Here is a 14,401-nt window from a genome sequence, read left to right as displayed (position 1 = left end):
TCATATACTAAAATCATCCCCAAAGGATTTTAACTACTTAAAAAAAAATCCTTGAGATCTGCTATGTCCTTTAAAACAAAATAAATAAAAATAAAACTCCTACTCTTAATAACATAGCCAAAGTTGCCCACTTAGAGGAGATGATTCCCAGAACTGTAGTGGAGACTGTAGAAATATTAGCCCAGAAGAAGTTCATTAGCCTTGTTAGGAAATTTAGATGTTTAGAATTCCTAAAATATTTTATTTAAAATGAGAAGTCAGGCTAATTTTCTAATACAATTTAAATCAAATGACAATTTATTCTAAGGGTTTTTACAAAATACTTTATGAAAATTTTACATACATAAGAAGTACAGTATAACTGAACAACTTACATTCTAATTAAAACTTTGTTGTAAAACATGTTTGTGACTACTCTTATGCTGATTTCATATAATAAAGTTATAAGAAAAACAATCATATATATGCAGGGTTTTAAAAAAATAAACTCATAAAAATACAGGCTTGAGATCTATCTTAGAATTAAGTCAAAACAAGCCAACAACTGAATTTTACCTATGGCCAGTGGGTGGCACTAAAATACATTTGAGGCTTGTTTTAACTGCCTGTTTTCTCAAGGCAGAAAACACCAGTAAATTCAGTCTCATTGTCCTAACATGGAATTCCGCATTTTATTAGAGATTGCAGAGTAAATAGTTTCTTAAGATCCACTTTTTTTTTTTTTTAATCATCGCTGATGTTCTGTCTCCATTCTGCGCCCCACTTTGAGTATCTTTCTGCTACTTTTTCCCACAACCTACAAAGGTCCTGCAAGGGTACCAGACCCTCTTAACTGTGGCACAGAATTGTGGTGTGAAACACATGATGGCAAACAAGAACATTTTGCTTATCAACAATACCCCATGTTTAATGCTCTGGGGCAACTTTTTCTTTGAAGCAGCAGCAGATGTTCAATTTTCCTAGCTTGTTCAAATATATTCTTTAATGTTAGAGTCATAAATTACACATTTTGTTATTATTTAAATCCCTTGGGCCTTGTAATCAAAGAAGCACATGCAGATTGGCTTTTACATGCTGTATAGTATTCCTTAGATGCAATAGATAGAAAGTGAGGATATTTGTCCACCTACTCAGATTTTCAAGATCAGATTCCACGGGTTTAGTAGTTTCAGTGGAGGAGCCAGTGGAATTTGGGCTCATTTGGAAATCCTGGCAATCAAAAGCATTCTGAGAGGCAGTGTTGCTTCAATCCAAGTATTGGGGGAGTTTACCATCTTCTCCCAGAGAGCAACTTCCTCTGAAGTAGAGTCCATCCAGTCCACTTCAGTCCCATAACTTTTACCTGAAAAAAGGAAGCTTTGTATTTATAAAGAAACAGCTCATTGAGGGTAGGGGAAAGAGGGAAAGTCATTACCCAATTATAACCACCAGTGGAAGCTAAGAAGAGCTTTCTTCACTGGCAGGGCAGATGTGAAACTCAATATAAGGAAGAACTGTTCAACTGTCTGAGTGACTCCATTTTTGTGATCATTACCATAATTCCCAGAGCAATGATTTTTCTTCAAGTTAATGTAAAGGCCAAACGAAAATTCATCAGGGAATAAGGGAGTTAGGAGGACTCCTGTACTGGGTTGGAGATGACACTGGATGAGCTCTAGGTTAGTGTGACTGAGGCTTTAGTGTCTAACAGACTCAATTTTGAATCTTGGCTCTGCCCTTTGTAGCTGTGTTACTTACTTTCTTGAACTATCAGTTCCTTTGGGGGTAACATTAGTAACTACCTCATAGACCTGTGAGGATTCAATGAAATAATGTAAATAAAGCATTTAATACAGTGACTGGTGCTTCATAAATGTTATTGTTATTACTCAAAGCATACATTTAGGACTATAAATATTTTTACAGGGCAGACTAGTGATGAAGGCTTTTCTGTCCCTGCCACTGCCACAATAACTTAAGCTCTATATGGACAGACACTTCACCCTGTTAATCCTCGTATCTGGAGCCCTTGGCACACAATCCGACATTTCTTTACTCATTTATTTCACTATACTTAACAGATATCTGTTTTCAGGATATCTCAGTTTTCACTGGGAAGAAGCAAAGCAACAAACAAACCTCCAGTATCTCTGGAAAAATTTGGCTCATGGAGAATTAAAAATGTAGCAAACAGTACCTGTTCCAAAGCCAATCCGAAGACCTCCCAAAAATTGGTTGGTTAATTTGTAATGGTCCCAGACAGTAAGCTCTACACAGGCTTCCATCAGATCTTCAGGCCTGAACCCATCATACACCATAGTGTGGTTGAAAATAGGGTTGGTGGTTTTCCCTACAGCTCTTGTCTTCTGGCGACTTTTCCTACTTGTATCTGGAAGGATGGTACTACAAAAAGAGGCATGATTGTGGGAGCATTTTAGTAAGATAGTGAACATTCATGCTTTCAATACATAACAACACAGCTACTAAAGATTGACAATGGAGGAAAAGATGTGGAGAAATAGTGGTGGTGGTGGTGGTGGTTTGGCAGACAGTGGGGTTTGCGGTAGGGACACATCATGCTGAAAAGACTCTGGACCTAGAGTCAGCTACACTTGGTTTGAATCCTGACTCTGCTACCTCCTGGGTATGCATTTTAGGGAAAGTTACTCAACCTCACAGACACTTGCTTCTTCATCTATAAAATGGGAATGGTGATGCTGATTTCATAAGGTTAAAATTAGAATTAAATAACATATGCAAAACACTTAGCTCCATGCCTGCATTTAGTAAGCGCTTAATATGCTAGTAATCACTTGAGGATTCCTTTAAAATTTGGAAGCACAGGCTATCCCGATTAGCTGTGATAGCCTAAGACATCTGTGTTACACAGAATAGAAAAAGAAGACTCCAAATTGCTAGATTTGACTTCAGAAATAAATCATGTAATTTTTTTTACAATCACTTACATTTCATTTATGGCAACAATTAAATGAACTTTAACCTACCATGCCTCTTATAAGTGGCAATATAAGACAATACAAGTGGCAATACAAGGCAAGAAGGTCTGTGAATGGTCTCAGAATGTGACTGACTGACTTGGTCTCAGAATGAGGCTGACTTGAGCCAAAAAATCTCACCTGCTGACATCTATAAAGAGTACGTGTAGGGAAAATAATAAATAATATCATCTATGCTACTTGGATATATGTCACATATATATTTATTTATTTAATAGAGAAGGGGTTTTGCTGTGTTGACTAGGCTGGTCTCGAACTCCTGGGCTCAAGTGATCCATCCGCCTCGGCCTCCCAAAGTGCTGGAATTATAGGTGTGAGACAACTCGCCCTACCAGATATATGTCACATACATTTAAAAAGCTACAGTTGGTCTTCTGGTAGACTACATATAAATAAAATTAGTCAGAGAAACTAGGAGAGTGCATTAATATCTGTTTAGTTATTATTTACTAGATACCAGCCACTTTATATGTATAACAGAGAAGAGTTTGCCATTTAAAAACCCAGACTGTCTCAAGCTCTTAGTAAGGGCTGATTAACAAATCATTTTCCATATATGTACAGTCTCATACAATGACCCTTTGCAAACAGGCCACAAAACGGGTGAGACAAAGGGGAGAAGGAATTCTCCCTCTCCATAAAGGAGTCAAGGGGTGTGACATCTTACCATTAGAAATTTAATAAACTCTTTTGAACTGATTATTGCCCTCACCAACAGATGTTTTCCCTAGAAGACATTACATACTGAGTATGAGGTCTCTAGTTTCCTTTGACCTCTTACTTTATGATTTTAAAGCTAAATGAAGCCTTAAGAATTCATGATATAGATTCCTCCAATTCATGTTTCCATTATCCCAAGTAAATTCATTTAAATTATGAATAATGAGTCAGCATTACAGATATAGAGAACCGAAACAACCAGCAAAGGCCAGGCTATAGAACTGATACAGAGTTATCAATACTATTACCATTTAACAAAAGAATTTAGATGACTTCCCCTTAGCAGTGGTAGATCAAGGCATTCCTTCACCCAGATGTGCACTTCTCCAGTTGTAGGAAGCTTTTTACCTATAATAGAAAAAGAAGAGAAAATTTTCACTGCCAGTTCTCTTTTTGGCAATACTGCATCCAAAGCTGTCAGCCTAAAAATGTTCTGGCACGGAGATACTAGCTAGTACTTGATGATATCATCTGAACTGATTAAATCTATATAGTCTTAACTAAGTCTTTCATAATCTGGTTTTACTGAACTCAGCTCTATAAAAATAATTCATATTGACTGTAAGTACAGAGTATTACATCATTCATACATCATTCATTTGGGGTTTTGCTTGGTTCAACAAAATCAGACATCAGGAATGTGAATCATTCATTTACAGTTATATTCAAAATATCTCAATGAAATGCATATACCTTCCAAATATTAATACCAGTATCAATCGGTGCTAATGGAAGCCATTTAAAACATATTTGAGTGTAAAGTACCCAAAACAGGTATTGGCTAAGGTAATCATTTTTAAGAGTAGTTACACTTTTTTTTTTTTTTTTTTTTTGAGACATGGTCTCACTCTGTCACCCAGCTTGGAGTTCAGTGGTGCAATCATGGCTCACTGCAGCCTTAACCTCCTGGGCTCAAGTGATCCTCCTACCTCAGCCCTCCCGGAGTAGCTGTGACTACAGGCATGTGCCACCACACTTGGCTAATTTTTAAATTTTTGTAGAGAGAGTGTTTCGTCATGTTGCCCAGGCTTGTCTTGAACTCCTAAGCTCAAGGGATCCACCTGCCTCAGCCTCCTAAAGTGTTGGGATTACAGGGGTGAGCCACCACACCCGGTCAAGAGTGGTTACACATTTTATAGGGATATTGTATGTATATATGTAATAGTTAATATTATGGGCAGACAGTTACTAAGAACTTGGCTTAGTCTTAAATTGTTGTCTAGACTGGGTTCATATGAACAGAGGAATGCCACCAGTTTTTTCTGACTGGGTTAGCTCAATCAGTTAACCAAACAGTATTTAGTGAGCATCTATTATATGCTCATCTCTATGCTATGCTAGGAACATCATTAGATATACAGAGAATACATGAAATAATCTATGTCCTTGGGAAATGTTTATAGTTATGCTGGAGAGAGTAATTCAAATAAAATGATAAAAATGTAATATACAGTGAAACTCCAAGTTATTACTGCAATGTTCTAGAAGATGATACGATCAGTGAGATCTAATATAGTTAGGAAAAGCTTTATGGAGGAGATGGGGCTTCGTCTAAGATTTTGGTAGGTTGAGGAGAAGAGGAAGCCATTTCAAGGAAGAAAAACTACATGGGCAAAAATTCAGACATGGTGGCACCCATCACAACACACAATACCCCTGCCCTCTACTACCAAGTGATAGAAGGTAAAAGGAAAATGGGGTTTCTATGAATGTTGACTTTAAATTATATAATACAAATTATATGCAAAATAATCTACCTTTTAGGAAAATCCAGAAGTTACAAGGTGGTAGTCTGACAGCAATCTGGCCTGAAAATATGCTTTGCTTGCCCTCTAATTCTTTCTTTTTGTGTGGGCGGTATAAACTACATTAGAATGCTTTTCTTTAGTTCAGTCACTATCCTCACCATCAATTATTTCTTCCATCTCACTAGCTTCACTGCCTGGTTACTGAAAGCATTTGAGTTTACAACCCCTGATTTCAGCCATAATGTTCATACAGATTCTTAAAGAGACTAACTTGGGGAACTCCCTTGGGAAATGGATCAAGGAGCTGGCTGGCATTCATTTCCTGCTAGTCTCTTGCTCCTTAACGGGGCTGAAGACCTGACAAGGAGGCAACTGATAATCTTGAGGGAAAAGCTTTATCTCTTAATGAGACCCTGAGAGTGGAGGGCCAATGAGCTTTAAGTTCTCTGGAGTCCTCCTAATTCCCACCTGTGAAAAAGAACACTCAAGTTTTATTCTTATAGCACTATCAATAGGTCCAAATTCTGAACACAGGAATACACAAATTCTGAACACAGGTCATTCACATTGTGCAGATACAACCTTTTTGGAGAGTGAGGTGAAACCTAAGGACTATAAACTAAACTAAAAAAAAAAAAAATGAGAATTTTCTCAAAGAAACAGAAAGTAGAATGATGATTACCAAAGCTGGCAGTAGGGGAAAAGGAAATTGTTGGTTAACAGAGACAGAGTTTCAGATTTGCAAGATGAAAAGGTTCTGGAGATCTGTTTCCCAACAGTGTGAATATACTTAGAACTACTGAGTTGTACACTTAAAAATGGTGAAGATGGTAGATTTTATGGTTTTTGTCACAATAACAAAAAAAGAACTTTCTTATTTACAACTGTGAATAGACTCATTTGGTCTATATGTTACTAACTTGATAAGTTTGTTTAGGGCCTCACCTTTGAAAATGCATAATAAATACTGGGAGAAGAGAACAATAAGGAAAGGAAATAAATCTGAATAGAAAATCATTACATACCAGGGACTGGCTCTGGGACATACTGGAGAGCTAGTTTCATTTCACCTCTGTTTTCTGCTTCAAGGGCAACTGGTGCTGTCTGAAAAGTGAAGAAATGTCAGCAGGTGTCAGACAGACTTTTCATTCTGTTTGTTGGTACAGGTCCTATTAGAGAACCATATCTATCCCATTTCTGGGACCATGTGTCACTCATGAGTGCTCTGGATTAAAATTTATCTCTGCATCAGAACTAGACTGTTGCCTTAATACCTGGGAAAGCTAGGCTGTATATCTTGAAAAATCTTGCAGGATACCCAGAAAATATTTCAAGGCCTTTAGTCTCAAAGATGGTAAAGAAACCAGAATGGCTTTCTTGGAGATGGGAGAGGTTTCTTAGAATGCTTTAATCTTAATCAAAACACAAATATTTTGTTAGCTATTCAGCCAGCATATATGACAATTTATTGGTATTCCCTTTATTTGAAGGAGTATGAGACAGTGTGTGAAAGTAAGGGGGAAAAGGCTATATCTTAACATTTTCAAAGCTGCACTAATCTGATTATTTTAGGCCAAATGCAAGGAAGTCTGTAAGTATAACAAAGACTGAAAAAGAATTTTTTTTTTTTTTTTTTTTTTGAGATGGAGTCTCGATCTGTCTCCCAGGCTGGAGTGCAGTGGCCGCATCTCGGCTCACTGCAAGCTCCGCCTCCCGGGTTTACATTCTCCTGCCTCAGCCTCCCGAGTAGCTGGGACTACAGGTGCCTGCCACCTCGCCTGGCTATTTTTTTTGTATTTTTTAGTAGAGACGGGGTTTCATCGTGTTAGCCAGGATGGTCTCGATCTCCTGACCTCGTGATCCGCCTGTCTCGGCCTCCCAAAGTGAACAATAATTTTTAAAATTTCTATCTGTTATTTTCAAGTATACCTTGAGTATTCCCTATCTGAAATGCTTGGGACCAAAAATGTTTCAGATTTCGGATTTGATTTTTGAATTCTGTAATATTTGCATATACATAATGAGATATCTTAGGGATGGGACTCAAGTCTAAACACAAAATTCATTTATGTTTCATATACATCTCCCACACATAGCTTGAAGGTAATTTTATATAATATTTTTAATAACTTTATGCAACCTATCACATGAGGTCAGGTGTGGAATTTTCCACTTGTGGCATCATATCGGCACTCAAAAAGTTTCAGATTTTGGAGCATTATGGATTTGAAATTTTTGGATTAGGGATGCTAAACCTGTAAGAACGATAGTTTTACTTTCAAATTCGGGCTCTTTAGAGCTTTATTTTCAAAACATGGGTATGTATCAGAAACATAATGGTAGCCAGTTAAAAATGAGATGATTTTGGTATCTTCTGAGGAGTTCAGGTCTTGGGTAGGGCTAGAAATAAGTGCTTCATGTGATTTTGATATAACATTTGAGAATCATTTCTTTAGTGGAACTAAAACAGTTCAACTGTTGTGTAGACACTAAGTAATGGTTTGTATTAGTTATTTATATTTATCACTTCCTACTATGATGGACTAGCTTGGATCACATCAACCCCTAAACTAAGAACAATTTAAAAGGTGGGATTTTAAATATCAAATTGAAAGTGCTAAATAAGTATTAATACAGACGGGACTCAAATGAACAAGATCTTAGAGTGTGACATTCTTCTAGGCTTTTCACTTTGAGGCATTTAAGTAGTGCCAAACTGAGCACATAAAAAGCCTAACAGAAAGAGACTGAAAAGGTGAGCAGGACTTTTAGCAGTTTCATGAGGCTGGAGAGACAAAACTTGGAGTCCATGGCCTGCCAAGAAGGAATGGCATTGGAAAAGCACTCTAAACCAATGGTTTTCAAAGTATGGTTTCTAGGCCAGCAGCACTGATGGGGAACCTGTTAAAAAACATATATTCTTGGGCCCATAAATCTTAGGAATAGGGCTCAGAATCAGGTGGGTGGTTTTTTTTTGTTTTTTGTTTTTGTTTTTTTTTTTTTGAGACAGGGTCTTGCTCTGTTGCCCAGGCTAGAGTGCAATGGTGTGATCTCAGTTCACTGCAACCACCACCTCCCAGGTTCAAGTGATCCTCCCATTTCAGCCTCTTGAGTAGCTGGGACTACAGGTGCATAACACCAATCCCAGTTAATTTCTTTGCAAAGGCAGGGTTTTGCCATGTTGCCCAGGCTGGTCTCCATCCAACTCCTGGACTCAAGCAATCCACACCTCAAATTCCCAAAGTGCTGGGATTACAGGTGAGAGCCACCACATCCAGCCCCAGAATCTGTAATTTAATAAGTCCTTCAGGTGAATCAGATGCATGCTGATTTTGAGAACTACTTCCCATGGCTTTCAGTTGTAACCTCTGAAGGGCCTTAACCTAGGAATATGAGCAAACAAAAACTAGACCAGATCACTTGAAAACTGGGCTTGTGCTTCAAAGTCAGTTCATTCCCAGATTAAATGAAGGTGGTCTATGCCTGCTTTGTCAGAAGCAAAAGTAAATCTTCCCAAATTATTCCTAGAACGTTCTCATATGCAACACCCCACATATGATTAAAAAATGAACAGGCATATCAAGACAAAGAACTAAGCGTCCAAACTAAGATTTTAAAAAACAGATAAGCAGAACTCACAAATTTTTAAGATATTGAAATTTTCAAGTACATACATTAAATAACTTTGCATGCTATATTTATAAAGACAACGTTAAGATAGAGAATTTTAGGAGAGAAACGGAATCAAAACAGAGTTAAAAGAAAATATACTTTTGAAAATATAAGTTTTATATTATAGATTGGCTGAAATCGTAGATGGTTTTAACAACAGAATAGACAGCAGATAAAATTGTTGAATTGTAAGACAGGTTATCAAAAAATGGACTGAAATATAAGGAAAAAGAATATACAGCATAAGAGACATATTGGACAGAATAAAAAGGTATAATATACTTGTAATTGGAGTTTCCAGAAGGAGAGGAGAAAATAGTGGGGCAATAGTAATATTTGAAGAAATAATTGCTGGTAAATTTTCAAAGTGATGAAAGATACCAAAACATAGATAGATTCAAGCAGCTCAGTGAACCCCAAACCTCAGGATAAATTAAACTACACCTAGGTTCATTATAGTACAACTGCTAAAAATCAAAGACAAAGAAAAGTATCCTAAAATCTGGAAAAGGACACATAACTTTCAAAGGAGCAAAAATAAGACTAATAGCTGACTTCACAACAGAAATGACCAAATACTATGAAGTGACATCTTCAAAACACGGAAAGAAATAATTGTCAATCTAGCAACAGAGCAAAAATATCCCTCAAAGATTGAAAAAGATGTTATGATACCAAGAAAATCTGAAAGAATCTGTTGCCAGGAGATACTCACTAACAGTAAAACTAAAGGAGAGCCTTGAAGAGAAGAAACAACTCCACGGAGAAATCCAGGAAAGGAGAAAGAGCAATGGAAAGCCAAATATGTGGTCAAATCTAAATTCATAGACTGTATAAAACAATAATAGTAACGTCTTATGGGACTTTAAAATATATACAATTAAAACATGACCAAAAATAGCACAAAGGATGGGAGAATGGGTAAATGGAGTTAAAATGTTCTTGGTTCCTTTCATTGTTCTGAAAGTGGCAAAAGTTCTCATTTATATTACAGTTTTAATTCAAGGATGCATATTGTAATCTCTATAGGAACTAATAAAGAAAAATGAAAATAAACTATAACTGACATATTAAGACAGAGAAAAGAATGGAATAATAATCCCAAAGGAGGCAATTATGAAAATAAGAAAATAGGACAAATAGTAAGATACTAGGTTTGGACCCAAATATGTCAATAATTACATTAAGTGCAAATGGACTGGATAATCCAATTAAGAGACAAATATTTTAAGACTGGAAAAACATCAAAACTATTGCTTATAAAAATATATCTGAACTACAAGAATTTTAAAAGGCTGAAAATCAAAAGACAGAAACAAACTGCTCATCAAAAGGAAGCTAATAGAACTATACAAATATAGGCAAATTAGATTTTAAGGCAATAAGTATTACTAGAGATAAAAAGGGAATTTCAAGATGATAAAATGGTTCATTTATCAAGAAAATATAACAATTCTAGTTGTATGTATATATAATAAGACAATCTCAAATACAGTGAATCAAAAATAAAAAATCTAAAAGGAGAAAAAGACAAATGCACAATTGTAACTCCATGAGTAATTCACAGTACACACAGACATAAAATCCATGAGGATATAAAAGATTTCAGGAACCAGTTTTGACTTAATTGATATAGAACATTACATCCTTTAACCATCAAATACACTTTGGTTTCAAGTGACACATGGAACATTTATCAAAATTCAGCCAGATATTAGGCTAAAAGTCAGTATCAAATTTCAAAGGATTGAATTATTTAAAAGACCTTCCTGTAGTCTCTGAAACATTTGTGTTAAATGATTTAAACATTCTCCCAATAACCTTTTTACCTTTCTTTTTTTTTCTCTAGTTTAAAATTATCCCAAACTACAGATCTGTGCTCTGAATTAAATGCAGTTAAGCTTTTTCCTATACACCAGGCTCCACATCAACCAACCAAATAAACAAACAAAAAACTCCAGACTCACCTTCCGCTTCAGAGGGTACCATCTCAATTGTTTATTCTGTTTGTTATCCCAGTCCCATGTTTCCAAATCAAGTTCCACCTCCCCTAGGAAACTATTGCGCTTAAATGTATCCCGATGCCAAACGGACAGGTTCAGCTTCTGTGTCTTTAAGATTTGTTTTTCAATTTTATACTGAAGTTCAAAGAAGAAAATTAAATGATGAATAACATTACTTGATGCCAAGGTTATGACATACAGATGAAGAGAAAATTCATCTGTATGTATCAAATTTTCTTATCTGTTAGGTTTCAAGTCCCAAAAATATTGCAAAGTCATCTTATTCTAAGTGTCTTGTTTCAAAGAGGTAAAAATCCATCTTTCATAAAAGCTGATTTGCTTCCCCACTCTCGGAAAGCAAGCCAAGACTCAAATATCATAGTTGGTAATAGTTCTCTAACAATAAAAGCCAATTTTTCAATTTTTGCTGAATATTTTTAGACTAGATGTAATACAAAATTCAGTCTAAAACACAAATCAAGTTTAACACAATTCTCTGTTTGCTACTGAAGAACAAAGTATTTTTTAAATAGTCTTTTTAGAGCAGTTTTTGGTTTACAGCAAAACTGAGAACAGTATGCCATGTATGCCGCCACATACACACACCTCCCCCACTATCAACGTCCCACACAGACGAAGTATTTAAAAAAAATAAATAAACTTGTCTTTTCCGGCTTCATATGGCCAAGTAGAAAAGATCTGGCATCCTAACAGTTTTTCATCTAAAATGTAGTCAATCTTTAATTATATATAATCATGGAAAGGACAATAGTACTTCTAATCTAAAAATAATTTCCATTTGGCTTCATGATGTACTACTTGAATGTCCATTGTGGTTGTAGCAGGTCTGTCTTTCTCTGAGCTTAACATTTAAATTATCTGGCTTTTCCTGAGTATAGGGTTGAGGTAGTTGACCCAGAAATAGCTAGGGTACTAGGGCATATCATAGTCAAACTGTAATTAAAAACTTGCTACAAAAATTCCACAGGTGGTTAATTCAGACCATGGATGACTGAGTGTTGATTTAACTGCTTATTTTTCCAGAGGATGATCAAATACTTGGACAGAGTTTTCAGAAAGAAGGAATGAATAACACCTATTTTTAGCTTTAAATGATCTGTTAGTCATGACTAAGGCAGCATGATGTAGTTTTGGGGAAGAAAAAGAATATGAGCCAAGTATACTTTCTATTCATCTGTCCATTTATCTTTCCAGTAAACATTTTTTGAATACCTATCCCAGATTAAGGATCAAGATGTATTAAATGCTTAATGTGTGCTGATCTTTCACACAAATTAACTAATTTACTGTTCTTAACTGCTAAGGTAGGTAGGTAAGTACCATTATTATCTTCCTTTTGCAAATCTGAAAACTAGCATTATCCCCACTTGGCAGATATGAGGTGCCCAAAGACATACAGTTTACAAAAAAACACTGAGTTGGTCCCTACCCTCATGGAACTTAAAATTTAGTGGCAAGGAAGACAATTAAACCACTAGTTAAACTGCTGTTAACATATCCTGCTATAAAGCAAGATTATCCAGGCAGCAGACAGCAGGAGAACTTAGGGGTTAAGTACAGCTCCTCATAAAGAGGTATTTAAGACAGTGGAGGAGGTAGTTAGGGAAATAATGTGTGGAAGAATATTCCAGCCTGAAAGAACAGAAATTCACAGAATTGTGAGAAAATGTACTTCCTTAAAATAATAGAAAAGAATTCAGGGCCGGGCGCGGTGGCTCAAGCCTGTAATCCCAGCACTTTGGGAGGCCGAGACGGGCGGATCACAAGGTCAGGAGATCGAGACCATCCTGGCTAACCCGGTGAAACCCCGTCTCTACTAAAAAATACAAAAAACTAGCCGGGCGAGGTGGCGGGCGCCTGTAGTCCCAGCTACTCCGGAGGCTGAGGCAGGAGAATGGCGTGAACCCGGGAGGCGGAGCTTGCAGTGAGCTGAGATCCGGCCACTGCACTCCAGCCTGGGCGACAGAGCGAGACTCCGTCTCAAAAAAAAAAAAAAAAAAAAAAAAAAAAGAATTCAGGGTGACTGGAACAAAGACTATGAGAGAGGAAAGTTGAGGCTGGAGTTCAGGTTGTGAACAGACTGGTGTGCATGTTAAGAAAGATTGCTTTGACACTAAGGGTTATAGAAAGCAGAAAAATAGCATAATCAGAATTGTGCTTTTAGAAGATCATTCTGGTTGCAATGCTCAACTTTATCAGCTGTGGTGTTTTTTTGTTTTGTTTTGTTGTTTTGCTTTTTTTGAGACAGTTTCACTCTAGTTTTCACTCTAGTCACCCATGCTGGAGTGCAGTGGCATGATCTCAGCTCACTGCAACCTCCGCCTCCCTGGTTCAAGCCATTCTACCTCAGCTTCCCGAGTAGCTGGGATTATAGGTGCCTGCCACCATGCCGGCTCATTTTTGTATTTTCAGTAGAGACAGGGTTTCACCATTTTGGTCAGACTGATCTTGAACTCCTGACCTGACCCCAAAGTTGCTGGGATTACAGGCATGAACCAACATGCCCAGCCAAGCTGTGTGATTTTAAATAAGTTACTTCATTTCTCCAAATTTCATTTGCCTCATCTGTGAAATGCAGACACCAATACCAGCCGGCCAGTGTATGAGTGGGCAGTGAATGAAATAATGTATACAACATTCATGGTGTTTTGTCTCAAACAAAACAGTCTCAGAACATTTGTATTCCTTTCCTTCTCCTCTCTTGGTGACTGACTTTATCCTGTAGAGCTACTACCCAAGAAGATATGGTAAACAGGTCACCATCTGGGATTTTCCTATAGAGTGAGTTCATAGATACCCGCAGTATTTCGTTATACACAGGATTCAAGGTTTTCTTCACTACGAGTGTTTTCTTCTTGCCCATTTTGCCTTTGTCTGGTAACAAATAGGCCTTTACATATCTAAAAAGGAGAATTGAACAGACAAGAAAGTCAAAGAAAATAAAAGTGATGTTTCCACATCTAGTTTTTTAACTACATTGAAAACTGACCACAGAAATAATTATTTCATGACACTAAGAAAAGCAATGAATAACAAATTTTCCCACCAATACCTTTATACTTAAATGTGTAAAGGGTTTTAATGGAATTGATCATTTAATATTGTTCCGAAGATTTTTAACAGGCATTTCCAGAATTCCTTTTTTCCTCTGGCCTTAACTAATATGCAGGGGTGGAAAGGAGCAGAAAACACACTTCTAGGCCGGGCACAGTGGCTCACACCTGTAATCCCAGCACTTTGG

The 14,401-nt window shown here is 36.8% G+C and overlaps 1 protein-coding gene across 23 annotated transcripts in view; it reads right to left on the bottom strand.

Annotated features, from left to right (window-relative positions):
- Positions 1-277: 277 nt before the first annotated feature.
- Positions 278-14,401, bottom strand: part of SYTL2 (synaptotagmin like 2) — a 122,576-nt gene continuing 108,452 nt past the window's right edge. For 21 of the 23 annotated variants that reach the window (XM_009187049.4, XM_021926374.2, XM_031653068.1 and 18 more), the window contains 6 exons: positions 13,958-14,060; positions 11,104-11,274; positions 6,490-6,568; positions 3,965-4,064; positions 2,177-2,382; positions 280-1,342 (listed from right to left, as the gene is read on the bottom strand). In XM_009187049.4, coding sequence (XP_009185313.2) covers positions 1,197-1,342; positions 2,177-2,382; positions 3,965-4,064; positions 6,490-6,568; positions 11,104-11,274; positions 13,958-14,060 — 805 coding nt within the window. In that variant the 3' untranslated portion in view covers positions 280-1,196. Of the gene's footprint in view, positions 1,343-2,176; positions 2,383-3,964; positions 4,065-6,489; positions 6,569-11,103; positions 11,275-13,957; positions 14,061-14,401 lie in introns of those variants that run through there. The other 2 variants (XM_021926391.2, XR_002517147.2) reach the window with 2 other exon arrangements.

This window comes from Papio anubis, chromosome 12, assembly GCF_008728515.1.
Source record: "Papio anubis isolate 15944 chromosome 12, Panubis1.0, whole genome shotgun sequence".
Taxonomy (NCBI): Eukaryota; Metazoa; Chordata; class Mammalia; order Primates; family Cercopithecidae; genus Papio; species Papio anubis.
Note: the sequence above shows the minus strand (reverse complement) of the source record. Positions and strands in the feature narration are given on the sequence as shown.